The sequence below is a fragment of the Solea solea genome, chromosome 21 (assembly GCF_958295425.1).
Source record: "Solea solea chromosome 21, fSolSol10.1, whole genome shotgun sequence".
Classification (NCBI taxonomy): Eukaryota; Metazoa; Chordata; class Actinopteri; order Pleuronectiformes; family Soleidae; genus Solea; species Solea solea.
In genome coordinates, this window is record NC_081154.1 from 11,764,820 (window position 1) to 11,791,614 (window position 26,795).

Sequence of the window (26,795 nt, forward strand, 5' to 3'; positions counted from 1 at the left end):
TCAAATATGTTATAGTGTTTTTTTGCTTTGCTTCTACTTCTCAGTGCATACCAGAAGTGCTGTAATCCACAACACCAAGTGTCCAATGTCGTAGGAGTTGGTAAGATACCGCGGTGCCACCATCTGACTGACCCCAATTGGCAGGTTCAGACTGCGCAGGATCCTGGTGAATATCTCCACACAAACACACACACATTATAGCTCACACACATGGCCAAGCAAGTGCCCCAAAAATAATACATCCACAGACACACTCATCTATCTACCCATTTCTGCTAATGACTCACTGTGGGAATATAAGGCGTCCAGTCCACGTAGCCAATGTTTTCGTTGGCAAGTCGCGCAAACAGGTTCACTAAATGCTGAGAGACATCAGACAATCATTGCCATCTTCAAAGAACATTCCCAGAATTCACAGCTTTCATTCCAAGAATTAAATATAGCCACTTTTTCATGAAGAGTGGACAGTGTGCACAGTGGGCCACTGTGGGCCAAGAGGCTGGATGAAGGCAAAGTGGAGACTCAAAAATGGAAAATATTGTCTGCAGGTCAAGTGGGGAATAAAGACTCAAACGCAACAATTCAATTATCATTATAGGGAAATGTAGAGAAGTGTCACTGCAAATTATTACATTTATCCATTTTAAGGGAAAAGGAAAGTTGCATGAGTCATTACTTAATTAGTTTAAATAAATCTAATTCCCACCTGGCTTTACAGATATGAGAGGAAATGGGGAAGGTGGGATTTTTCAATTATTTCTTCTTTGTGTAATTTTGATTTTGCAATGAGACTTTAATGAACTTCACATTTCATGCTCATATGTTAAGGTTAGAATTTAGTTAGGCTTAATTTAGGTATGATGATGTGTGTGTGTGTGTGTGTGTTCCAATAGATTGTTTGAGGGTTAGGTTTAGGTTTAATGTAAGGATAACGTTTAGAGCTAGAGGTAGGTTTGTGTGTTTTGTGTGTGTGTGTGTGTGTGTGTGTGTGTGTGTGTGTGTGTGTGTGTGTGGGTGCATGCATCTGAACATGTGCATGTGCATACATGTCATGTGTGTACTTCTGTGAGTGTGTGTGACTCACCCCTTCCCAGCTTGGCTGATTCTGCACCGCCATCCAAAGGTTCATTAATTCATCAAACCACAACCTGAAAACACGCACAAGAAAAACACCTTTATATTCATAACCCCAGAGAGAGAGAGAGACATACACACACACACACACACACACACACACACCTGAGGCAAAATTCCCCTCATCTTTCTTATTCCCCAAAATATGAACTCCCCCACCGTCTCTTGTAGATTCAGTGAAAGACAGACAGAAAAAACTGAAGTGGAAAAAAAAAGAGTATTAAAGATGATGTATTGTGGTGTACTGCATAAACCGCTGATGAAACCAGGAGTAAATCCAGACAAATAACTTGCAAAAGTGTGAATATACTAAAGAATGCAGTGAACACTGTGAAGGGGCTTGCTAGCCATCACAGTGACGGGTGTGGGGAAAGAGTGGTGGTGGTGGTGATGGTGGGGGGGGGGGATTCCAAGAAAGACAAATATTAGCAAACAAAGAGCAGAAGCACTGCTGACGCCAGAGGTACATTAATTATTGAAGCTCCCAGGTGCCAAGGCATGAACACTTACAGAGCCTGAAAATGTGGTCACACATGATGTGTATGCTAATGGTAATGCAGGTTACAAGATACAACCAAATTACGTATTGAAAAATACTGAGATTCAATAACAAAGGTAATGGTTGTGTTTCCATTACAGGAATGAAAACAGCACAAAAAAAAGGAAACTCTTTTGTAATTTTCTGTTCTTTAAATAAACAAAGGGTATGTCTGCAAATGTAAGCCCTGTGTGTTAGCTTTGGCTCTGACAGGCTGCACTCTGCATTCACACCTGCTTCCAGGCAGAGCCATTCAATGTCAGTCCACTTACTGGAAGCCCTGGCTGTGTTCCTCTGGAGACATGATGGTGGGCAGGAACAGCTCCATGTTACTGATGGCCTTCTGCATGACCATATCAAACACGCACAGAAGGGGGCGCCACTCATCCAGCATCTCCTTGGTGGACGATGTAGGGAAATACCTGAGTGCGCACGCACGCACACACACACACACACAAACAGATGCAGACAAGCAAAAGCACACTCAAGATACAAATACAAGCACTGATCCCCACAGTACACAGCTCAACTGAAGATCAAAGAGAAACATTATCCGCCATACAAATGACATGATCACAGAGAATGAGACTTACAGTCTGCAGCTTTTGATCAAAGCCTTTAAAATGTGTTCCACAGAGCTGTAAACAAGCAGAGAGAGGAATTCAGCGAGATCCACACATTACAACCAACAGGTATGTTCATCATCACTTCATCACAGTTATAATAGTTTTATAAGATTTTTCCATCAAACCATCCATCTTCTACTGCTTTATCCTCCACATGAGCGTCACGGGGGGTGCTGTGTCAATCTTAGCTAACATAGGGCGATAGGCGGGGTACACCCTGGACAGATTGCCAGTCCATCACAGGGCCACATAGAGACAAACAACCATTCACTCTCACACCTATGGTCAATTTAGAGTGTCCAATTTACCTAATCTCCATATTGCATGTTTTTGGACTGTGGAAGGAAACCGTAGAACCCGGAGAATTAAGATTTTCTATTTGTTTTTATTAATTTTGACTTATTGTTTTTAAAACGTGTTAGTTTTAATTGGTTTAATTGGTGTATTTTGTATTTTTTGGTGCGATATTCAAAAAGGTCATAATACATATTGTGTCATAAAAACCCAGCAAAAGATGCCATTTTAAAAATGTATTAGGACAGATGAATTAAATATAACAGTTTACAAGAAATTAGACTGAAGTACAAAATGTGCATAATACAGCTGAGGTTGGATGCAGTTAGTGTGTCAGGTAAAAAAAATCTAATAACCAACAGACTAAAGACACGCATGAACAAAACAACATTAATAATAGAGGAGAAACATGAGCAATATTAAAAAGTAAACAATAAATCCCTAGACTGGAGATTTGATTCACTTAGATGAACCAACTCAACCCAATTAACTACATAACGAATGTTATTCTTAACTTGCATAGTCTTGTTTTTTATTTCATTTTTTTTTTTCAATTTTAGTTTTCTTTATTTTGTTAGTTTTTCGTTAACTACAATAACCTTGCACTTAATCTCTGCTGGATATTTTTTATTCATCTATTAAATGTGTGAAACCAGTGCCCATAACATTCTCCTCATAAAAACTTTAAATGAATCATTACAAAACTCAAAAATAACACGTTTGGAGTAAGTAGGAGTCTTACACTAAAGCTTACAAAAAATCTATTTTAGAAACATATTTTTCTTTCGATTAACTTTTCAATTAAGCAATTTTGAGTTTAGGTTTGGAATAGATGTGTAACAGAGCTGTACAAAAAAAGACTAATTCCTGGTTCACACGGTGTGCGTGTGTCACTTCTTCATTCTGTCATTTTTAATTACAGTGCCCATGTCGACAGAGCGCCTTGAGTTTGGGCTCCCAGAATCTGTTGATCATGATATTGACATTTAATCAGCGATAACTGACACCTGTCACAGTAGTTTTAGTGTCGAGGCTGAGTGAAAATACATGGTAATAATAATCAGGTGAAAGGCAGATGCACTCGTTCTCTCTCTCTGTCCATCTAAGTCAGAGACAAATCAGAAAGCAGGCCTTTCACTTTACATGTGAACATTGGTTTTTGCATTGTCACTATGAAGATTAAGTCAGTATTTCTCAGTTTGACGTCTTTTCACTGTAAACCAGGATTACCAGGGTATACAGCAGGAAACAGTCCAGCACATCACCCCCTTAAAAACACGTCATATTTTAACTTATTTGAGAGTTTTAGTTAGTTTGTATATGCAAAGTATGCTAATACAGTGTTTTAACTTCTCACAGCAGGCCCATGTAAATTACAGACCTGGGGAACCAGATGAGTCCAAGATGCTCAGTTTTGGAGAAAATGACCTTCTCATACAAATCATAAAGTGGTCGCCATGGTAACTGTAGGTCATCCCTTGACAGAAGTTCCTTCTTCCTGTTTGAAAAGAAGACAATTATTATCTGTCAAGTCCGTTTATAAGCATTTCAGTGACAGTAAGTATGGGTTATTTGACATTCAAACATTTAAAGGAACCAAAATAACTGTCCAGCAGTTGTATGAATGTCTCAGATTCAGATCTAGAACATGTGCAAAGAAAAATGGTTTGGGAGGCCACTGTAATCTTATCCTTTTTTCCTCCTGGCCACCCAAATCTAATTAGTGAATTCTTGAGTCCAGGCCAATGTTTGTGCCAAATTTGGAAGGATTAGTTTATCACATTAACAGGATAAAAGCTTTGTATCTTTGAGTTCACGTCACAGTGACATTGGCCATCCTAGAGTCCAGGTGAACCTTTGTGCCAAATTGGAAAAGATTCCTTAAAGGCGCTCTTGAGATATCGTATTTACAAGAATAGGACGGACAGAGATACAGACAAACTGAAAACATACTTCTTCTGGCCTAAGCAAAAGACCCACGTTCGCTCAGAAAGTTAAAAATCACAGTCATTTTGTTAGATTAATTTGAGAAACTCCAGGGGGGCCGGAAAGTGTGGTGAGAAAGTGAATCACTACCTTACAGGCTGTTCTCAACATGATGAGTGCCAACCTTCAGACATGTCTGCAAACACAACACTGTTATTCATTCTTCTCATTATGTGAAACTGCACTGACAGGTGCTGACATTAGTCATTTGTAGGTGTGAACCCAGCTGGTTTAAAAAAAAAAAAAAAACTCACTACATGACTCTACTCCATATGTGACGCTCCATTAAGAAAAAAATGAAAAGGCTTTGTGATCTGAATGGCTTTTTGCAAGCAAACCCAAGCCACTGGGTTTCTTGATTCTTCAAACACCCTGCATATATTAAACTGCATGGTCGTTCTCCTGAGAAACTTTCACATATCTTTCTTTGTCCTCTCTTTGTATTACACCTTTTCTTCTTCTAAATCACGATTTCTACAGCAATAAAAAACCCCCACAGAAAGGTTGAGAGTCCCTGCACGGGAGAATATGTGCAGTTTCCACAGCCTCAGACTTCTCTCCTCTTTCCGTATTCATCTAACAGCTATGGAAGAGTGTCTCATCAGGGAGATTTGAAAAATGAAGGAAAGACGAACTGGCGATGAAATGAGAGAGATGGTAGGGGAAAAAAAAGAGAGAGAAAGCCGATTGAGACTGGATGTGTTAAGTAGAATATCAAATTCATCTCTCAGTTGTGAAATCTGGCGCTTAATATACCGTTAACCCAGATATTTCTCTTCTCACCTAATGGAAAACACTCAAACAAATGACATCTACATCAAGATGTTTTCTGATGGATGAGAAAAAGGTGAAAACACCTACAGACAAATGGGAAGTGATGGATGTGACTGTCGTGGATAATGTCTTCCAGTCACGGGAGAAGTGATAGAATTGATGTTTGGAGACAAAGGCATAGAGTTCAAAAATAGACTCTTAAATTAATGTAACAGGGGGCCAACATGCTTCCTTTTTTTCCACTAACGATAAGTGCGAGTATGTATGTGTGTGTTATTGTATGGGTAACTCTATGAGGACCAGAACACTTATAAACCATAGGGAATGAAGACATTTTGTTAAAGTGAGGACATTTTGGCCGGACCACACGTCCTGTCACCCCTTAAAATGGCTTTTTGAAGGTTATGAATTTTAGGGTTAGGGTTAGAATTGGGTTGAGGTTAAGGTTAGGGTGAGGCATTTAGTTGTGATGGTTAAGGTTAGGGTAAGGAGCAAGGGAATATAGTCTGTCTGAGTATCCACTCTATGAATGCTGGACAAACGTGTGTGTTAGGGGTGGGAATCACAGGGTACTTCATGATACGATACAATATGAGATACGTGGTCCACAATACCAGTACTAACACGATACAACGATTCTGTGATCATCCATAGATCGCAAAACAATGCATATATATAGCAAGTGGAGAAAAGTGCAGGATTTCTCCTGCACACAAAGTGCATAAAGTCTATGTATTGAATGTGGATGGAGCATCTCTTAATGTAGCTTTCTCCACCATTATCTCGCTTTAAACTCCCTCTTCTTCGACCAGGTAACTTTCGCCCAACTCATTTGAGCAGCGCCACCACAAGGAGACATCAAGTAACAACACCCAGTGAGTGGAACTGAAGGGGACTGTTTACTTTCGAGCACCTAGTTTTATTCATTAAAATATCAATATTTGCCCTAGCGTATAGATTGTGGTACTGCACAAGAAAGGACGACTATTTATGAACAAATGGATATTTTGACGCACCTCTAGTGTGTGTTAATCAGTTTGGTTGACATCCCAAAGAGGTAGCCCACAATGTTCAACCAGTTAATCATATAATAACATCTCAGATTTATTGTGTTCCACTGGAGGACACAAGGGCAATGACAATGATTACTATTATTTACCTTGAATTTGCACAATTCTCTCAAGGATTTTTAAGGGGAAAATGTCAATAAATAAAGAATAAATCCCTTGTGGCAAAAGTGGCAGAAAACTATTTAAATCTCAAATGTCTTCAACTTCTGCTAACGCAACAATGTAATAATAAAAGGGACATTTTCTGCACAAATAGTATTTTACATTTGATTTAACTAAAAGTGTGAATTCATTTGATTGTCACAATTGTGTGTGCCCATGTTGCTGTATTCTGATTTTCATTTCCACGCCATCAATGTCAAAATATCAAGCAGCTATTCAGAAAGTAGGGTGAAATTGTTGTTGTACCTGAGAGATTGATCACAAAGAACAATTTCAAATAACTTCCACAGCATGAAAGGGAATTCACAATGCAGCCATTGGTGTTTTGACAAGAGAGAAAAGGCTGCAGTTGGTTTGGAGTTTTCTTTTGAACTATGATGTTTCACATTCATTTTACAGACCCAAATTTTGATGCATCTGTTCTGAAACACCAGTATGTCTAAGTGAGAGGTGAGTGAAAAATCCACTGTAGTGTGTCATGTGACGTGGCATCAGTTTACCTCTTGTAGCACAGTAATGTTTGCTCACAGCACTCCTCTGTGATCTCATTATACTAAAGGATACCAAAGGACATATGAGGTCAGTGTGGGAGTTACCTGCTTTCTGGGGTCAAAAGCTATTTTCCTATAAAAATGTTGGTGTGACAATGCTTGTCAATCCCTCCATCCCACCCAAATGTCCTTCTCCCCAGACACATCCTCCAGCTTCACCCGGGAAATCGCAAGCCATTACTTCACAAGCAAATACTGAAGATAAGACAAAGTAAGATAAGATAATCCTTTATTCGTCCCACATGAGGAAATTTGCAGTGTTGAGATCCATCATTGTGATACTATCCAAGCATATAACCTCTTGACCTCTGCGCGTTCTGTGTGTCTTGCTGATGCCTGTTTAGGAAATTAAGTGCTAAATGATCTGGCTCCTACGGTGGCGAGATATTATAAAACAAATGAATAAAGCTTGAGACAAATTTACATTTTTTAAAACAAATTAGCAACTTTTACAAATCCTGAAACAAATTAACCAAGGCCACAGTCCTTCATGTATTTGATATATTGTTTTCAAAAATGTTAATTTGTTTTGGGTGTGTAAAAGAGTTTTGTAGTAATGGTTTGCACTTCCAGGCCACTGTAGGCTCCTCCCCCTTCAAAAGATTTCTTAACTTACACCCCAACAATGTTAGAACATCCTGCATAAAACATGAACACTAACATTGTTGTGTTTCAATGTTGCTGGTAATATTTAAATTTGTTGAGATGAATTGCCGTGTTCTAATGTTGTGATGTGTTGTTATTATTGCTTATAATCTCACATTTACTAGTAAAACTATGTTTTGTTTTGTAAATGTGTTTATATTCAGCTGTTGACTTTTCTAGCAGATATTGCTCTCTACATCCTGTAGTAGCTAAGATGAGTGTCAACTAAACTCATCTTAGCTAACTAACTAATAAAATAAATATCATTCCCAGGCTAGGTGGGGTGTATCATCATCTTGTGCATGTTCTGAACCTGCCTCTGGATCCATAGGCAATCTTCCTCTGTCCTGATCAGGTACCTGAACCACATCAACTATCATTTTTATTTACACGTACAAGTAAATAGGATAGATACCACTTCATGTGTGTGTGTGTGTGTGTTTGTGTCCAACCCACTTGAGCAGGTGAATGAGCAGCCTGGCGTAGCTCTGCATCATATGCGGCTCCAGGTTCGGCAGTGTGACCAACTCATAGAGCAACTTGATGAAGAAAATGTGGTCATCTTTACTGAACCTCCGGCCATAGAGCTTCAGATAGCTGTGGGTGAGAAGTGACCGTTAGCGAGTTTCGTCGCAGTTAATCCACAGTGTCAGTGGCTCGTGCTCTGAGTTGATGCCAAGAAAACAAAGCGAATTAAAAGTCTTAATTTAAAGTTAAAGGGCAGGCTGAACATTATGCCCTGGTGCTCTCTTTAAGGCAGACATAAAGACAGTAACACCATGTTAAAGCAACACTGTGTAACTTTTGCTAGTCATGCTGTCACTGCAGCTAACAGACCACACAGGAAACAAATGTTTCATGTGGTCTTTTAACTGACCTTAGCTTTACTCTTGAACTTGCTGGGCATAATTCTTACAGTTTTTGAGTCACTGATTATCACTTCTTAAAATAACATACAGCTGTTTCAGTGTATTAGCACTATTATTGTTGCAACTTTGCACAAATTTATCAATTTTCATCTATTCTGTTAATTGATTCAATTAAATTCAAATCAATGTTATTTGTATAGCGCCAAATCATTACATACTGTACATTATCTCAAGGCACTGTACATAGACAACATCAACATTATTGTTTTACCTACCTGCCCAGGGACTGCGTGCAGAAAATAGCACGTTTAGTAAAAAACCTTGTACACTGCATCTTATGTCGTTTAATACAAGGTTAATGGTTTATTGTGCACTGTTTTCACAAAATTACATTACAACAATTAGTCTGCAGTGAACACCAGTGAACCTTGGTGTTAAAAACATTACATGCTTGTGGGTGCCAAATCTTTATAAAATAAGTAAATAATAAGCTGCACTTATACCTACCATTACACTGTGTTATATTTCTATAAACACTGAACCTATTCTGTTATTCTGTAAATGTTAAAGCTTCTCAGCAACCAGTGGAGATTGTATCGGATTCTACATTTTTATCTGTACTATATCTGATCCAGTGATTTTGACCAGTATTCCCAATCCTAATTTATGATGACATATTGTGGTAATTTTTGTCTACATTTCTTACATATAGCACCTTTAAATACAACTGTTACACACGTGCTCCTGGTTAGTCTTTTCTATCTTCACCTCTCCTTTCCTCTTCCTGTTCTCGCTCTCTTTATTTAGTGCTATATACATAAAACATGAGCAACACCAAAGATATTTGTTCAAGTGCAGGGTGCGACGGCACCATTTTCTGTACAAATACATACTAAAAGTTTCATAGTAATGTTCTGATACTGTATATTAAAACTTAATTTTGTCTTTATGTTTTTTCTTGTGTAAACACTGCAATGCAAATCGTTATGTTTCTATTGCAATCTATTAAAATGCATTAAAACATCTATTATTGAACAGTTGGATTGTGGATTAAGTTGGTGGTTTATTTATGACAGCTCTCGCAGCTTAACGCACTCTACACTCTCATCTATTTTGTTTTTGTTGACACACAGACAATAGCATTTGTTCAGATGTGTGGTCTCTGGTTGTCCACAGAAATATACTCACAAAAGCTTGAAAACTATGTATATTATTATTATTTTGAATGCTATATGGTAATTGTGTGGTTTATCTTGTGATCAGTCTTGTAGGTGGACCTTGCTCCAGCACTTACGAGAAGAGTTTCCTGCACCAGAAAGCGACTCCAGGCCACATCTCTCTGAGGAGAACAGCCCGGGACAAGCCCGATTTGATCCCCGCCAGCAGCTGCGTGGCCTCCCGGTCCAAGCGGCCGGAGTAAGGCAGCATGCCGTTGTACACGATCTCCTTCTGAGGGATGAACCCAGCAGCCATGTCTCCACCCTCAGTCATGTCCCGGTGACAGTCAGCTGTAGAGAGAGAGTGACAGGATGTGGAGGAGGGGGGGAAACGCTGGTCCTCGTTCTTTAGTGGCTGCTGTGCTTTCTGAGAAGTGCGTTGCTGAAGTTAGTCCACATAATCCTCTGTGTCCAGAGAGCGAGCGGAAGGGGAAAGTGTGTCACGCTAGTTGAGCTGCAAAGCTCTGGGTTGTTAAAGTGAAGAAGGCCACTTCCACTCTGACCTGCGCGGTCGCGCGCTGCGCCATCTCACCTCTATCCACCGACCTCGTGCGTGCGAGCGCTCGTTCATTCAATTAGTGAGGTCGAGGATTTAAGGTCACAGCGGCAGTCACTTTGATGAGTTAAATGCCTTTTGCTATGAACATGACAGTTTTAATGTGTTGATGCTTTCTTGGTTGAAGACTGGCAGGAAAATTGGTTGACGTCATAAAGTGACGACAACAAGTGCCAGAGCTGATGAGCGAGTGAGTGATTGATTGCGTGCAGCGGACTAATCTGCAGAATATAGGATGATCTGATAAGTGGATTAAACTCTCTATACTGTTCTACTGACCCACAGTGGCTGTTAGTAGGAATGACACGATCATAATATCTATACATGCATCCATACAGCTGTCTATACATGTACACATAATGTATACGTCTCTATCTGTCTGTCTATCTATCTATCTATCTATCTATCTATCTATGTCCTTCCCTCCTCTGGTTAATGTCTCTCCCTGTCGTCTTTTGACACCTTTGTCCCCAGTGTCCATGCATTACAGTGCTCTCACTTCCATGTAAATCTTTTTACCTTAAGCCCATGTAAGTTGCCGATCACTGCATGCTTAACGTGGCTCAGGCAGCAATAGCAGGATACCGTCTAGTCTGCCTATCACGTATCCACTCACAGTGAGGGCCTGGAGTGGAAAGCAAAGGCCAGTTGCAAGGAGAAACAAGCCAATTGCACGTTGTCACTCCGCCTTTTTAATTTCTTATTTTTTATTTGTTTTTAAAAAGTGCCTCATGGTTTTCCAGGTTAGACTTCAGCCAATGATAGAGATGCACCCTTCAGTCACATTCACCTATCTGAGGCGACAAGCGTGGTGCCCTCTTTAAAACAATTTCCTCTCTATAAACACAGGGGACGATGGACTGAACAGAACAGAATGTGCCTTCCATGAGGCCTATCAGTCCATGATCATGTTGGCTGTCACCCGAAGTAATCTCACCTGAGACTTCTTTATTTTATTTATTTTACATCTTATTCCCTTTTTGCCGTATCTGACTCTCAGAGCAGTGACCACACCTGCTTTCACTGTCTGCTTTTCCAGGAACAAACATGGTGTCTGTTCCTTTTCATTCTTCGTTCTCATGCTTTTACTTATCTGGAAATTAGTTGGAAACGTGAGTGTGTGCGTGTGTGCGTGTATTCCAGGGACTTAGTGTATTTGTATGGGCACAGGCCCTTGCATGTGTGTGTGTGTGTGTTTATGTGTATGTGTGCACACATCTGTGAGATTCATTATTCTACAACTCTACAGATGGAAAATATGATTCAGGATGATGATATGCCTCTTTGACTCAGCAGGAGAAGACCAAACACACATACAGAGACACAGGGAGAGAGCGAGAGAAAGATATGATAATCCCAACAGAGGTAGATGTTTTTGTATTCCATCAGCTTGCTCATCTTTAGCTCACAATCTCCTGTCGAAATCAAGGAAGTCGGTGTCATGAGCACACACAAACACACACATTATGCCTCTCGTTTTCATCAGTGATTAATGGTGCTGCCAGTTTTCTTGCTCCTAGAATATTGGAAAACTCTGGCAGCCAATAAGTGTGTGCGTGCCTTTCAATGTGTGAGTGCAGGTTTGTGTGTGTCTGAGTTTGAAAGGTTGAAAAGTGTAAATGATGTGTTTGGGAAAGCTGCACTGAGATGTCAACACACACATGCAAATGTATGCATGAAAGGCACACAAACATAGACGCACACACAGAGCTCCTTCCATCCAGCTGGGTGTCTCGCTGTGAGATATGCAGCCCAGTTCATCGCCAGACAAACGGGTAATATATGGCCCCCACTTTTGCCTGTTACACACACGCACACATTCAGACACACACACTCAAGCAACTACATAACCGCACAGGACCTTTCTACAGACATAACTGAGTTGTCTGCATGTTCCTCACTCAGATTCCTCTCTTTGCAGTTTCTTCTGGATGACAAATTGTTGAGGAAACTTTGCTGGTGGTCCCCCCCTGATCCGATCACCAAGGTGAGAAGGGAACAAGGAGATGAGGGAATAAGGAAAAGGGAGAAGGAGGCAGACTTTCCATCACTGCCCCTGTGGAGCTGCAGCAGGGACGAGCCTACCAGCTGTGATTTCTTGTCGTGAGAAAGGCAGAGCTGCGAGGAAACGCAGGTATGCACTGTTAATTCCCTCTTTATCTTCTTCTTCTTTTATCTTCATGGCAGCAGCTGTGCTTGTATTGCAGCTGTAGCAGTGTGGTTGCTATATTTCATGAAGACTGAATGTGTGATTTACGTTTGAACAGGAATGAGTCTACTGAGAGGTTTCTCCTGGCTTTTGATATTCCTCTATGCAGGTACCACAGACGTCTCTCACATGTGCATTTTCTCATATAGACACATATCATCTACCTGCTATCTGAGTCATGCACATGTAGTGTCTGCATTCACCGTGCTGCTGCATTAATGCAGACTCTGCAGACACAGACCTCCCACACTTGTGCCTCCTCTACAGGTGTAGATGGTGCAAAGGTCGACAATGTGTCGTTTCAAATCTGTCGACATCCATGTGAGGACCTGGTGATTTTGCTGACTGAGATCCAGGGCCTGCGTCTTGTGACCAACAACCTGCTCGAAGATCTGGAAAGAGTAGTAAGACATGCATGCATGTGTGTGTGAATGTTGAATGTTTCTTGAAGCTACATTTATTTATGTGGCATGGGCGAGATTTAATTTCTTAAAAAAGGATGTTTTTGAAATGTAAAGGCTATTCCAAACAATCTGGCACAATTGCACTTTGTCGCTTCATTTTTCCACAAAACCTGTTGAAGAGAGCTTGGAAATTGGAAATTGTGCCAGATTGTTTGGAATAGCAATCCATCAATTAATCGTCAATTACTATTCCAAACATATGGCACGATTTCCACGATCTCTTCTCTTTCAACGCACTTTGTGTGTGATTGCGTTTTGTGGAAAAATTAAGCATTAAGTGACAAAACCAACTGAGAGTGGCTTCCAGTACAAATGGAACAAGCAGCAACATCTTGTCTGGCAGAGAGCTCTGTGGTTTGCGGCACATGTCATGGTACTTTTGGGAAAAACATGCAGGAAGAATACCATTAGTGTTAGAATGTTGGCTACCAAACTGCTCTAGCCTAAATAAGCAGGTCACTGTGTATGATGCAATGATAGATTCAATATAAATGGAAATAAGTATGTTTTGCTTCACTATTTTCACAGTTCTACTGTATTTATATATATATATATATGTATACTGTATATACATGTATATATTAATGCTCTGTGTGTTTTTGTGTTTGCAGTTAAAAGAAAATGAAGAGATGCGCTTATCTTTGGCAGACCTGAGCAACAGCAGCAGTAACAACATCAGCAGACAGAACAGCAGCAGCAGCAGCAGTAGCAGCAGCAGCAGCAGTAGTAGCAGTAGCAGTAGCAGCAGCAGCAGCAGTAGTATCAGTAGCAGTAGCAGCAGCAGCAGCAGCAGCAGCAGCAGCAGCAGCAGCAGCAACCGAAACCGAGATGGAGACAGCAGTGATGGCAATGATCTTGACAGAGACGGAGGCAGAGACAGAGACGGAGAGCTGTGGTGTGTGCAGGATGGACGAGTGTATGAGCAGGGAGAGGATTGGGAGGTTGACAGCTGCACCTCCTGTACATGCCAGGTTTGTGTTGTTCAATCCTGTTGTAACTGTACCAGCAGTGAGTGGACTCAAGGACAGCAACACTCGAGTGTCTGATTGAATGTGAGCTCTGTCATATATAGACTGCAGGTTCAGTTGTCCTTGTTTCTGCCCCAGGGTCAAGTTTCCTCATCTTCATGTGACCTGATTTGAACTCTTTTAAGTCTCTCAGCTTTTACTTGATGTCTGTAAGACAATTTAATATGTTATTGTGTACAGACTTCATCTCAGACTTGAATGCCATAACATCTAAGTCTTCTGGAAAAATCCTGGAGCAACAACAAATTTTGAATCTTAAACATCAATGCAGCTCTGATGCAGCCTGTAACCCCAAAGGATTAGTTTGAAATTTTGGGAAACGTGCCAACCGACTCAGCACTTCTTTACCACCAATGTACTTTTCAGTATATATACCAGTGTGTTCCCTCCTACTCTGCCAGATTTTTGTGCTATCCCAGGTGCATTTTTCTGGCCTTTTTCTTGCCTGCCTGTCTTGACCTTCTTGCTTACCTTTTTCATTTGAGTCCCTCCACTTCTGAGCTGTCACACTACAGTCAAGCTATAATGATGTTAACTTAGCAAAAAGACTAGAAAGATGAGGGAAACAGCTGGCCTGGCTCTGTTCAAAGGTAAAAACAATCCACCAAATCCAGAAAGTCACTCTTCTGAGTTTGGCCAAGAAATAGTCTGGCACGCTGTTCTTTAATGGGTATAAGCGTAGGAGATGGTTAGTATGAATAGGCATAAAAACTAAAGGCTGTCTCTTTGTTAAACTTTGTTTTTTCCCCATATCTTCATATTCAACAAAGAAACACAATAAGTGGTAGCAATCGTCTGGTATCGTACTCACCAAGAAAGTAAATGAGCATAATCTTCAAATTGGGGAAGTTTTGCTTGAAAACCAATGTGGTTACATGTATTTCCAGAGCTGCCTTTGTTGGCCTTTACCATTATTTTATGCTTGCTTCACTGTAAGAGTCTCTTCATAAAAATGTAATTAGTTTTGTCATCAATGGATTGAGGGAATCACCAAACCTGTGAGTCATACTGTTCCTCATCTTACAAAAACATGTGGCTCAAATAGCATGGTATACAGTGTCTAAATGATCATGAATATTGGTCTGCCTCATCTTTACCTTATTTAGGATGGAGAGGCAGTGTGTCAGCAGGTGTCTTGCGCTCCTGTATCCTGCATAAATCCATCCTTTATTGATGAAAAGTGCTGCCCTGTCTGTCTCGGTAAGTTTGATTTGCCAGCAGCTGTGTGCTAAAATCACAAAATGTGATCCAAGTGTACCAACGCTGTGTGTGTGTGTGTGCGTGTGTGTGTGCGCGCGTGTGTGTGTGTGTCGATGTAAATAAAGATAACGAAGATGGCTGGTCCCCATGGTCTGAGTGGACCCACTGCTCTGTCTCCTGTGGACGTGGAGGGCAGCAAAGGGGCCGATCGTGTAACAGCATCATGCCGTCCTGTGCCGGTCCATCGGTTCAAACCCGCAGCTGCATGCCAATGAAGTGTGACCGCAAGGGTAGGTCTTACATCACCACACAGGTCTGTTTTGTCATGTCTTTGACTTGTGTTTATGTTTTAATCATTCGAGCACAACCAATCCAAGATAATTAAACAGATATTCCTCAAAGAGAAATATGAAACTTCTGAGAAAAATTGATTTGAGAGATTGTGGTCATAATTGGAAACACATTGTTTTAGTCCTGCAGCCATGCACACAGTATAAAGCTGTGGTGGGGGTCTGCATATTTTCTTTCATTTTCCAGGTTACTTACAGTGTAAAAAAAATATTTTTTCACAGTGTTTGTGTGCATGTTTTATGTCTAGTGCACCTTGAAGGGAACTGGGGCCATTGGTCGCCTTGGTCTGCGTGTACAACCACATGTGGAGAAGGAAGCATCACGCGTGTACGTCTGTGCAACAACCCTCCGCCAGTGAAAGGCAGCAGAGGGTGCTCAGGCAGCGCCAGAGAGACACAACCGTGCAACAACACACTCTGCCCCAGTGAGTACAAATGCACATATAAAACTCTGTACATATGCACTTCCTTACAGGTGAATGATACGTTTGTGTGCAGTTGCTGGAGGGTGGACAGGCTGGACTGAATGGTCACTGTGCTCAGAATCTTGTGGAGGAGGCCTTTCAAGTCGCCAGAGAGAGTGTTTGAAACCTGCCCCACAGAATGGTGGGAAGCCTTGTGCCGGAGACACTGTCGACTACGAAGCTTGTAACAAACAACCGTGTCCTATAGGTAAACTTAAGCATGTCTAAAACCTCAGGCTGTAGGTAATTGTGTATAGATGTATTATTTTACAGAATGCTAAGCACATCTGTGGATAAACCTAATCAATTTTTTGCTGTAGGAAACATATTTTCAAGCATTAGAGCATTAAAAACAATATCCTCTATGGTTTATTTTGCCTTTATTCACTTACTAAGGCTAATGGCACAGTAAATAGTTTAGGTATGAGTTTCCATTGACCCTATTTTGGATTATTTGCTTTGTGACTCAATGCCTTCATTTGTACGTATGTGTTTTCAGACATGTGCCTGTTGTCAAATCCATGTTTTCCTGGTGTGGCGTGCACATCACGCAGCGAGGGATCATGGGAATGTGGACAATGTCCGTTGGGTTTACAAGGCAATGGCACTCACTGTGAAGATGTAAATGAGGTAAAGTCCAAGGCAGACAAGGATCAGATTACAGGACGATGACCTAATGCTGCAGAAACTCTGCATCTACAATATGATACCACAAAAGAGTCTTACCTCCTACCTACTTTCTGGGATGTATTTTTTTTGGACTGTCAGTCCACCACTGTGGCCAAGACTGAATGTCAAAACAGTTATTTTGTAAATATTTTTTAACCTGTTGTGGCCACAGAAGGAATCTTTCACCTCACTTTTTTGCAGAATTCAGCCTCTAAATCAGCCATTCCCAAAGTGAAGAAATCTTATGGCTTATTCTAAATTTAGAAAATCCTCTATGGCCTACCAAAACCCCAAATTCTATAATATTTATTTCACGAACAAGCCAAAAATGTGATACGTTCATTTGAATTAAAAACAGTATTGGACATGAATTGCCTCACAAATGGTAAGTAAATTTAACTTAAGCTTTGTTTTGTTTTCTCAACATTTCCTTCAAGATTTAGTTAATTTTACTCAAATTTGTGTTGTTTTGAGTTGTTTGTAATAAACTTTCCAAATCTGTCCACATGGATTTTACAATTTTTGCTGAAATGAATCCTTAATATTTTGCACTTACAAAACTGTAGATTAAAATTCTTTTTAATGATCTCTCATGGCCCAACTGCAGTACCTTTGCAGCCCCCCAGGGGACCACTGTCCACACTTTGGGAATCACTGTGCCAAACAAAAACCTTTCTCTTTATCTGCAACTGTGGCCGCCTCAAAAAACATCACTATTGTGTAGTTTGATCCTGGCTCTTGCAACACAGTTGTACAAACAGTTTGTGTTTGATATGCTGAACATGATTAATCCCTCTATTTCCCCAGTGTGAAGTGGACGGTGTGTGTGTTACAGAGTGTGTAAACACAGACCCTGGGTTCTACTGTCTGCCCTGTCCTCCTCGATATAAAGGCACACAGCCATACGGCCTTGGACTACAAGAAGCCCTGAAAACCACTCAGGCAGGTGTTTTATTCTTTGTGCCTTATTATTATATACAGCACATACACTTCACTTTGAAGTACACTCATGTGTATGCTTTTGTTGCAGGTGTGTGAGCCATACAATCCTTGCAAAGATAACACACACACCTGCCACAAGTATGCTGCGTGTGTGTACCTGGGCCTGGCCTCTGAGGTTTTGTACAGGTGTGTGTGTGCTGTCGGATTTGCTGGTGATGGCTTTTTGTGTGGCGAGGACTCTGACCTGGACGGTTGGCCCAACAACAGACTGACCTGCAAGAAAAATGCAACCTATCACTGTCAGAAGGTAAAAAATTGGCCAACAAAACACATTAACCATCTTTTAATCTGTGTTCTGTTTGGGTGTGATTCCAATAAACTGTGATTTGCTGAAGGATAATTGCCCAATGTTGCCAAACTCTGGACAAGAAGACCTGGACAAAGACGGACAAGGCGACGCCTGTGATCCTGATGACGACAATGACAGCATCATAGATGAGAGGGTGGGATTGTGGTTGAGAGTCATTTAAAGGAAACTGTGTCTGTGTGTATATTCATGTCTCCTCTGTGTGTGTTACGGTGTGGATGTTTGACATAGGACAACTGCCCACTGGTGTTCAACCCACGGCAGTATGACTCAGACAGAGATGGCGTTGGGGACAGCTGTGATAACTGTCCGTTTGAGAGCAACCCACTGCAGAGAGACACCGATGACAACGGAGAGGGAGACGCTTGCAGCATTGACATTGATGGAGATGGTACGAGCCTGGAATTTATTACTTTCTCACAGATATGTAGCCAATAATTTGTTCTTGCCTTTTGTTTCTCTAAGTGAATAATAACATGGTTGTAAAACCGTGTTGTTCTTGCTCAAAACTTCTTACCCACCACTTTACCCCATAGTGGCCCAGGATTAAACATTTATAATATAATTTATTTCTTCTTTCCTCTAAAATGCCCAATTGTTGCTCCCTTGTTCCCTGTAGTTATGTTTTTTCCAGTGCGTCTCTATTTTTTGGAACTTAACACAACAATGACTAGCTCATATAAAGCACTTTAACTAAGTACTTTAGTAGAAATATGGATTACATTTGCCGTGTCTAGTAAAACATTTTTCAATGCATCTCCTTCCTGCAGAGGTTCTGAATGACCGCGACAACTGTCCCTCAGTCTACAACACTGACCAGAGGGACACAGATATGGATGGTGTTGGAGACCAGTGTGACAACTGTCCCCTTCTACACAACCCACTGCAGGTTCATGAAAAACACACTAATATAATCGCGCAAATTGACTGTACCAGGGGGAAAAATTACTGTGGTGACGGTGTTGTGTCACAAAACATCTGGTCTGTGACGCACATTTGAGCACATTCATACAAGTTATTAGTGACAAATAATCATTGATGGGTGTTTTTTTTTGTTTTGTTTTTTTTGTTAACAGAGGGAATATTAGTTATGTAAGTTTACCACAACTTAAACGTGTGCGTGTGTCTGCAGCTGGACTCTGACAGTGACCTGGTTGGGGACATGTGCGATGACAATGAGGACATTGATGAGGACGGCCACCAGAACTCTCTGGACAACTGTCCCTATGTTGCCAACAGCAACCAGGCCGACCACGATAAAGATGGGAAGGGAGATGCGTGTGACCACGATGATGACAATGACGGAATCCCAGACGATCGTGACAACTGCAGACTGGTGTCCAACAGGGACCAGATGGACACTGACGGTCAGAGTTGCATCACTTGATCTAGATTTTGGCAAATGTAGGATGACTCATCCAATCCAATCCACTTTATTTATAGATCACAATTAAAAACAACACAGTTGCCCAAAGTGCTGTAGAGTAACATTAAAATAACATAAAACACAGGTAATACTGCCAGACAGAGGTAGAATGACTTATATCAGATATCAAATAAATGAAACATGTCACTTCTCGACCCACAGATTAATTTTGTTTGAATCCAGAATCAAAACAGAGACATACAGACATGAACAAAAGCTGTTATATAAAACTTACAGTCCAATATGTTCCCCGTGGTCCATAAACAGTTAATGGCTCTCGTGTAGTTTTGTAATTAAAATATCAGAACATCAGAAGCATATGTTATGATCCTGTCCAGTCAGTATTTTTTTATCCCCATCCTGGTGTTACACATCTCCCTCTCTCTCTCTCTCTCTCCTCTCTCTCAGGTGACGGCAGTGGAGAAGCCTGTTTTGATGACTTTGACAATGACACTATTCCAGACGCGCTGGATCCCTGTCCACTGAACCAGGATATTGGTTCTACAGACTTCAAGAAGTTTCAGGTTGTTTTGCTGGACCCTAAAGGCACAACGCAGTCTGACCCCCTGTGGGTGATCCGCAGCCAGGGCACAGAGCTGCTGCAGACGGCCAACTCGGACCCTGGAATCGCTCTCGGTGAGATTAGTCGTACTCTAACCCCCCAAAAAAAAATCAAAAACCCATTTCGAGTAAAAAAAAAAGAAAAAAGATGGAGTCTTAAAAACAATCCCCTTGGTTTGAACAGGATATGACAAGTTCAGTGCTGTCGACTTCAGTGTGACATTTTATGTGAACACCAACCGAGATGATGACTACGCCGGCCTTGTGTTCGCCTACCAGTCTAGCCAACGCTTCTATGTTGTGATGTGGAAACAGGTGAGACTTTAAATGCTGACCCTACAATGACTATGTTTCCATGGATACCAATAATATGACTATTGACCTCGTTCTGAATAAGATATTATTCAGAATAGTTCAATAATAATCTGATCATGACGCACGTCTAAATCACATCCACTGCGGTAAACATTAAACCAGGCAAAAGATTATGTTTCCATAATAGTTTCATATTCAGAATTTGTTTTTTGTTAAAATCAGAACAATATTTAATGTACACAAGAAATGTACATTAAATTGAACACAAATGTGACCTACCTCCTGTATATACATCAGTTTAACCCTCACACTTTTATATCCTGCATGTTCTGTCTTTATATGGGAGCAGGTGTCTCAGGCCTACTGGGAGAAAAAGCCCTCTAAAGCTTTTGGCACAGCGGGAGTTTCCATTAAACTGGTCAACTCCAGCACAGGACCTGGGGAGTATCTACGCAATGCACTCTGGCACACCGGAAATACCAGAGACCAGGCATGAGTCTGACATTTTGTGCATTTTGCATGTGACATCACAGACCAGACTGACTGACACAGTAAAGATCACATTCTTAAGTGCAATTTTCCTGTCCCCCGCTCACATGTGCGTGTGTCTGTTCCAGGTCAGAACACTGTGGCATGACCCCAATAAAACTGGATGGAGGGACTACACAGCTTACCGCATGCACCTGATTCACAGACCCAAGACTGGGTTCATCAGGTACACAGACATTTGTCACATACAATACTGAAGTCTCCTTCACACTGAAATTAGCAGCTCTAACCAGGGAATTTAAGCCCTGGTGAAGCTCCTAAAAAATCTTTAATACATTCCCCATTGCCAGTGGTTGCTCTGCAATCACGCGTGCGTCACACACAACTAACAACACCGTAGCCCTCAATGATGGTGGTCACTATTTTGCATCTTTTCCTTTCCTTTACTCTTTAAAACAATCATTTAGTTGACTCAATTGATGAATTAAATTGTATTCAGCGTTGTCTCAAGTTTTAAACTGTAAGCATCCCTACAAACATTAATGCTAACCACTGGAAGATAAATGCACGTCGTGGTGTGTTACACTTGAAACGGTGCATTACTTGCAAAATAGAGCAGATGAAGATAAATGAACATGTTCACCTGGATCCTATGTCAAACACTGATGCCAGTCGGAGTTGAAGCACATGTGCATATTGCAGGGTCTTTTGACTAAATATGTCCCCACTGGTGAAAAACCAGTGACCAGAATGGGGAATAATACCCCATAAGGAATTTGGTTTTATTCATTTTTAGAACTTGGGACAGTGCTCAGTATCATGTATTTGATTAATCAGATCATCAAACTGTAAAGTAAAAGATGCAAAACACACGAGTGACACATGACAGGACAGACCAACCACTGGAAATGGAAATAGAAATATTGTTATTCAGTAGTTTAGTTGGTTTCAATGAAATTGTTTCAGCCATTTCTGTTGGCAAAGATAGACGTAAAACAAAACCGCTGATATGTGAACCTGTACATGTGCTGCCTTAATGCTTTTGTTGCTTGATCGTCATAAATGTCAGCTGGAGTAGAGTCATGGAAGGTTACCAACTTTTGAAATGTTGAAGTTTGTGGACCTCAACAGAACTTTCCAAATGAAAAAAACCCTTTTAATTTATAGTTAACGCGTTCAATAGCCCATTTTTCTAAGTGTCATATTCCAAGATATGCTGCTCTGTCTTAAAATATCACTGATTACTATCTGTTCCTGAATACTGCTTAGAATGAGCAGGCACTGTGTCTGTATTTATGACAGTGTTTAACATTACTAAAGCATCTGGATTTATATCTACAACATGGTTTGTTAAAGAAACACAAGAAAACATGTGATCAATTTAAAGCAGTTTTTTGTACATTTTCATAATCAAATGAAGAAAAACAAACTGAACTTGAACAAATTGTAAGAAAAGTCAAAACACAAAATCACAACTAGAAAACCATGGTAAACAAGTAAATGTGATTTGAACGAATTGCCAAAAATAGTTTAAAAACCCCAATGAAATGTTTAAATTACATATTTGGGTTTTTGGTCAGTACCAGTTCAGGTTTAGTGGGAGAACAATCTGCTGACTAACTTCTTAAATCTCGTGAAATCTCATGCACTATCACCCGTGAAGGAATAATTCACCCTTGGATGTGCTAATACTCAAAGATATCATCAATCAACAAGAGTTATTTTATGATAACAGTGTGATTCACTCTCTTTGTACCTAGTCCTCCTCAGCCTGCCACATCTATTTCTGCTTAGTTGCACCTCTCTAATGGACTTAAACAAAAAAAGAAAAAAAGAAAAAAGCTCAAGGCAATGGGTTTTCTTTACTTTGTGCTGTTCATGTGCAAATTTAGAGGACTGCTCTGTTTTCAAGCTGAGAAAAAGTGAGGGGGGTATAAGAACAATGCTGTGATGTGCCAGGCCCAGTTGTTTAAGAGGCTTGATCATGTTTAAAGATGCAAGCATTGGTTCTGCTAAAAATCTGTGTGTTTAGCAAATATATTGTAGAGTTTGAAAAGAATATTGTGGAAGAAGGACAATCATTTCTATTTGTAATGTGCCATTCAAATATCCAATATAACTGCTTTAAAATATCTCCGTTTGACGTCACATGCTCAGAATAATCCACTGCAGGGCCAGCGCTAACCTTTCTTGTCCCCCAAGAGCTTTCAGTGGGGGAAGCCACAGTAAACCTTTTATGATTTCTATTTGAAACACTTCTTATAGAGGCTTTGTCCTCCTGTTTGACATCTTTTTCCTCTGTTGTGTCAGGTATCACACACTGTGGGACATTTTCTGTCACACTAAATGATGTTACAGTCCCCTGTGTCAAATCTTGAAGTTAACTTGTCATTAGTGTAATTTTCCTTAATTGTGCATTTGAAATAATACATGCATACATACATACAATACACCTATCACAGTGTTCTGTTGAAAAAACAGTATGAATAACAGATATATACATGATATAATAACAATATACAAGTAAGCAATCAATCAGGCACAGTAACACACATAAAAACAAAAAAGTCCTCTGAACATTAATGCAGATTTACAGAATAAAACAACAACATTACTAAAGATATACAGTATAAAACCTATATTATGCAGGAGAAGCATTGGTTTGACCCAGCTGAAGTAGTGCGCCCATGTGGAAATTATTGATTTGTTTAGAGAAGTGATTTTAGAGCTCTTTTAAACTGCTGTGAAGACAAAAAATGTTTTAAAGTACTGGCAGACAATTCCTTACCTTGGGTCCTTGGTGAAATATGCACATCCGTAAACTGAAATCTATGTTTTCAGTTTGCAGTCAGAGAAGCTACTTGGTTATGTTATAGAAAAGTCTGGGCCAACATTAACATGAACCACATGCACAGCCTTGAAGGCAAACATCGCCTTCGTGCGCACGTCATGTCCTTCACAAAGAGCTGCAGCTGCTTTAGTCCATGAGCTTGAATGGTGTCTTTCATTCAAAGTCGTCAGTTGTTCTTTGAGTTTTTCTCTAGTAAACACAAATGGCTGCTTCATACTGCCTGTGTTGTATACTCTGTGCAGGGTGGTGGTGTATGAGGGCAGGGAGATTTTGACTGATTCAGGAGCAGTGTATGACCACACACTGGCTGGAGGCAGACTGGGATTGTTTGTCTTCTCTCAGGAGCGCGTCCTCTTCTCAGACCTCAGATATGAGTGTAGAGGTGAGCAAGATCTCTTAAAATACTTTTTCTTCTCAGGTTTTTAGCTAAAACAGATTCCCATTCATCCTTCTTAAAAAATTATATCACAATTATAGAAGAAAAGTACTGTGACAAATAATTGTTGTGTGTATATGTAAGATTTTCTGTTGTAGATAGTTGTAACTGCTCAATGTGAGCCGCCAAAATATTACAAGAGGAAATCTGTGGGGTCATGAGATGATTAATAACCACAGATTGTTATTAGATGATAAAATCTATTTTTAAACTATAATTATTAGTGAAATGAAACAAACTGAGGACTTTACAGAGGCGGTGTCTTTGGTGGAACTGCTGAAACATGAGAATTGACTGATTTATTCTTTTATTTATTTGTCTTTACTGCACTGCATTCCACAAGCTCGTCTAATGTGATGGGACTAATTTAATGTAATATTTAGTTACAGAAATAAATACGTTTCCTAAATGTATGAAGTCCGTCAGCATCTGTAAACCCATTCCTCTCATAAAAGGAACCATCTGATGACCTTGTATAATCTGTTTTCTTTCTTCTTGTTTTTTTCCCTCTAGATAACTGATGTTTTTTGCTAAAAATATTCAGAAAAAAGCTTCAACATCCCTCCAGAGATGCACACAGAAAATCTTAAGACAACTGAGATGCACCAGACGCAGCCAAGCCTGTCAGTTAGTGGCAATCATCTAGCAGCTTTTTATGCAGCAGCATTGATTTCAGACTGTCTCATTCGCTGTATGTATCTGTGGACTCTGACAGCATCTCTAATGAAACTCATTCTCACTGCTTCCTTTTGTGCTTTCCTTAAAGTTGTAAATAATTATTTATTGTCAGATACCCGGTGTGACAGAGAGACGTGCGAGGACGACGGAGAAAGTGGAACAAATGTCTGGTATCTTAATAATAAAATACAGTTTTTATCCAGTTGATTCTTTTGCTTTTTTGTTTTTCAGGATGCCAATGCAGCTTGATTACATCAATGCGGTCTCTAGTGCCCTCTAGTGGTGGAAGTAATGATTACAAACGATTGACGGGATAGAGGAAACAAAGCATGTATGTAAATCATTTCTTCATGTAAAAATACAATGTTCATCACAACTTAAAAGCTTCTAGTTACAGTTTAGTAAAAACCCCTGTGTTACTGTAATAATTCAAGATGGAGCTCAATGTAAAAGTGCAGTTAATTGACTGATTTTTTTTTTAAATAACTGGCTTTAAAAATCCTGGAATGACTTTACATATAGAAACATTTAATTTAAAGGTTCAGTGTGTAACATTTAGCGACATTTATTGGTGAAGTCGCATGTTATAGCTGAACATCCCTCACCTGACTCTTCATTTCTTAGTGTGTTGTTGACACTATGTAGCTTTCAGTTAGTGTCAAAACTCAAAAGATGATCAGTTTGTCCACTGTGGACTACTGTACTAATAATAGTAATAATACATTTTATTTATATCAACACTAAACATGTTACAAAACAAACAAACAATAAAAAAAACAGGACGATAGAGAGTAGGCTATTTTAAACAGGTGGGTTTTTTGTCTAGATTTAAAGAGGGGAAGGGAGCGGCTGAAAGCTCTGCTCCCCATGGTGCCGAGGCGGGCGGAGGGCACAGTGAGGTGGAAGGAGGAGGAGGATCTGAGGGAGTGGGAGGAGGTGGCGATGTGGAGAAGGTCAGAGAGACATGGTGGGACGAGGTTGTGGATGGCCTTGAAGGCGTGCAGGAGGATTCTGAATTGAATTCTGAGATTGCCCGGGAGCCCGTGGAGTTGTTGTAGGATGGGGGTGATGTGGTGGAATGATGGGGCTCTGGTGATGATGCGGGCAGCTGAGTTCTGAACCAGTTCAAGTTTATGGTGGGATTTGTGAGGGAGACCAGAGAAGAAATTACGGTCCCTCTGCAGAGTTGACCTGGCTCCTGAATATAAAATGTTCATTCTGGGGTAATGGAAAACAACAGTCCATACAAACAGGTGACTGTACACTTAAAAAAGTATATGTATATATACATTTTTTATCTCCAAAATAGTTCAGACCATTGTAATGCAAATGCAGAGGTTCTCCTCTTCGCACATGAAATATGTTGTAAATTATCAGCTGTGAACAAGTGCAGAAAACTACAAATGTAGAGTAAATAAATAATTATGTAGTAAAAACTGTAAACAGATTCTGTCCAGGCTTCTGTCCAGGCTTCTGTCCAGGCTTCTGTCCAGGATTCTAAAATAATAATAAGGCTCAGCAACGCTGTAACAATATAAAACCCTTAGCACACTTTATCAGTTCACTCCTGAGTAACTGCAGCTGCTTCTAGTGTCTTATACTTCGATGTAAAAAAAACAAAAACCCACAGAAAACCTCTGCTACTTTATTTAAAATTCCTGAAAGATGAAGAAATTAAGTAAAGACAAACAGGAAGGAGAGCAGACTCCTGCTGTGAGGCTGTCTGCAGGAGTGACTGCAATTGAGTGACTTCATTCAAATTTGACACTATTCCTATAAATCATCAGCAATAATGTTATGTTTCAGCCTTATCGGCAAAGAAACATAACAATGTTACAGTCATCTATAGTCCCAATGGTAAGCAAACACTTGACGACAGTAGAGAGGGAAGAACAAACTCAACAACAAAAGCAGACTCAGGGTG

The 26,795-nt window shown here is 40.3% G+C and overlaps 2 protein-coding genes across 15 annotated transcripts in view; one reads left to right on the top strand and one right to left on the bottom strand.

Annotated features, from left to right (window-relative positions):
* psme4b (proteasome activator subunit 4b) overlaps positions 1 to 10,508 on the bottom strand; it is a 42,477-nt gene extending 31,969 nt beyond the window's left edge. The window contains exons 1-8 of one of the 2 annotated variants that reach the window (XM_058621836.1): positions 9,944 to 10,508; positions 8,237 to 8,377; positions 3,974 to 4,090; positions 2,266 to 2,310; positions 1,945 to 2,094; positions 1,085 to 1,148; positions 288 to 362; positions 52 to 174 (exon numbers count right to left, since the gene is read on the bottom strand). In XM_058621836.1, coding sequence (XP_058477819.1) covers positions 52 to 174; positions 288 to 362; positions 1,085 to 1,148; positions 1,945 to 2,094; positions 2,266 to 2,310; positions 3,974 to 4,090; positions 8,237 to 8,377; positions 9,944 to 10,140 — 912 coding nt within the window. In that variant the 5' untranslated portion in view covers positions 10,141 to 10,508. The remainder of the gene's footprint in view (positions 1 to 51; positions 175 to 287; positions 363 to 1,084; positions 1,149 to 1,944; positions 2,095 to 2,265; positions 2,311 to 3,973; positions 4,091 to 8,236; positions 8,378 to 9,943) is intronic. The other variant, XM_058621837.1, reaches the window with a different exon arrangement.
* On the top strand, positions 57 to 25,076 carry LOC131448986 (thrombospondin-2-like). Of its 13 annotated transcripts, XM_058621865.1 has the most exons (31): positions 57 to 166; positions 2,309 to 2,364; positions 3,952 to 4,149; positions 6,165 to 6,227; positions 6,984 to 7,034; positions 7,144 to 7,163; positions 7,276 to 7,346; positions 8,054 to 8,135; positions 8,245 to 8,383; positions 9,913 to 10,065; positions 12,344 to 12,556; positions 12,690 to 12,740; positions 12,899 to 13,035; positions 13,707 to 14,066; positions 15,230 to 15,323; positions 15,449 to 15,613; positions 15,922 to 16,098; positions 16,172 to 16,345; positions 16,637 to 16,767; positions 17,614 to 17,748; positions 17,837 to 18,055; positions 18,144 to 18,251; positions 18,347 to 18,506; positions 18,886 to 19,004; positions 19,248 to 19,482; positions 19,950 to 20,177; positions 20,287 to 20,417; positions 20,767 to 20,907; positions 21,035 to 21,132; positions 24,000 to 24,139; positions 24,707 to 25,076. In XM_058621865.1, the coding sequence occupies exons 12-31, from the start codon at positions 12,692 to 12,694 to the stop codon at positions 24,712 to 24,714; spliced, it is 3,009 nt and encodes a 1,002-aa protein (XP_058477848.1). In that variant the 5' UTR covers positions 57 to 166; positions 2,309 to 2,364; positions 3,952 to 4,149; positions 6,165 to 6,227; positions 6,984 to 7,034; positions 7,144 to 7,163; positions 7,276 to 7,346; positions 8,054 to 8,135; positions 8,245 to 8,383; positions 9,913 to 10,065; positions 12,344 to 12,556; positions 12,690 to 12,691; the 3' UTR covers positions 24,715 to 25,076. The 13 variants fall into 13 exon arrangements, 12 of the variants coding, with proteins under 12 accessions (XP_058477848.1, XP_058477846.1, XP_058477849.1 ...); XM_058621863.1 differs by lacking the exon at positions 7,144 to 7,163; XR_009234245.1 differs by having other exon boundaries at positions 6,165 to 7,346; positions 24,707 to 24,884; positions 24,984 to 25,076.
* Positions 25,077 to 26,795: the final 1,719 nt, after the last annotated feature.

Excerpts from the sequence above, each read along its gene's own strand:
- LOC131448986 (XM_058621862.1), top strand. The coding sequence starts at position 12,692 with ATGAGTCTACTGAGAGGTTTCTCCTGGCTTTTGATATTCCTCTATGCA. Across the intron at positions 16,099-16,171 it reads CAACAACACACTCTGCCCCA|TTGCTGGAGGGTGGACAGGC; the intron begins GTGAGTACAAAT and ends GTTTGTGTGCAG. Across the intron at positions 18,056-18,143 it reads CAACCTATCACTGTCAGAAG|GATAATTGCCCAATGTTGCC; the intron begins GTAAAAAATTGG and ends GATTTGCTGAAG.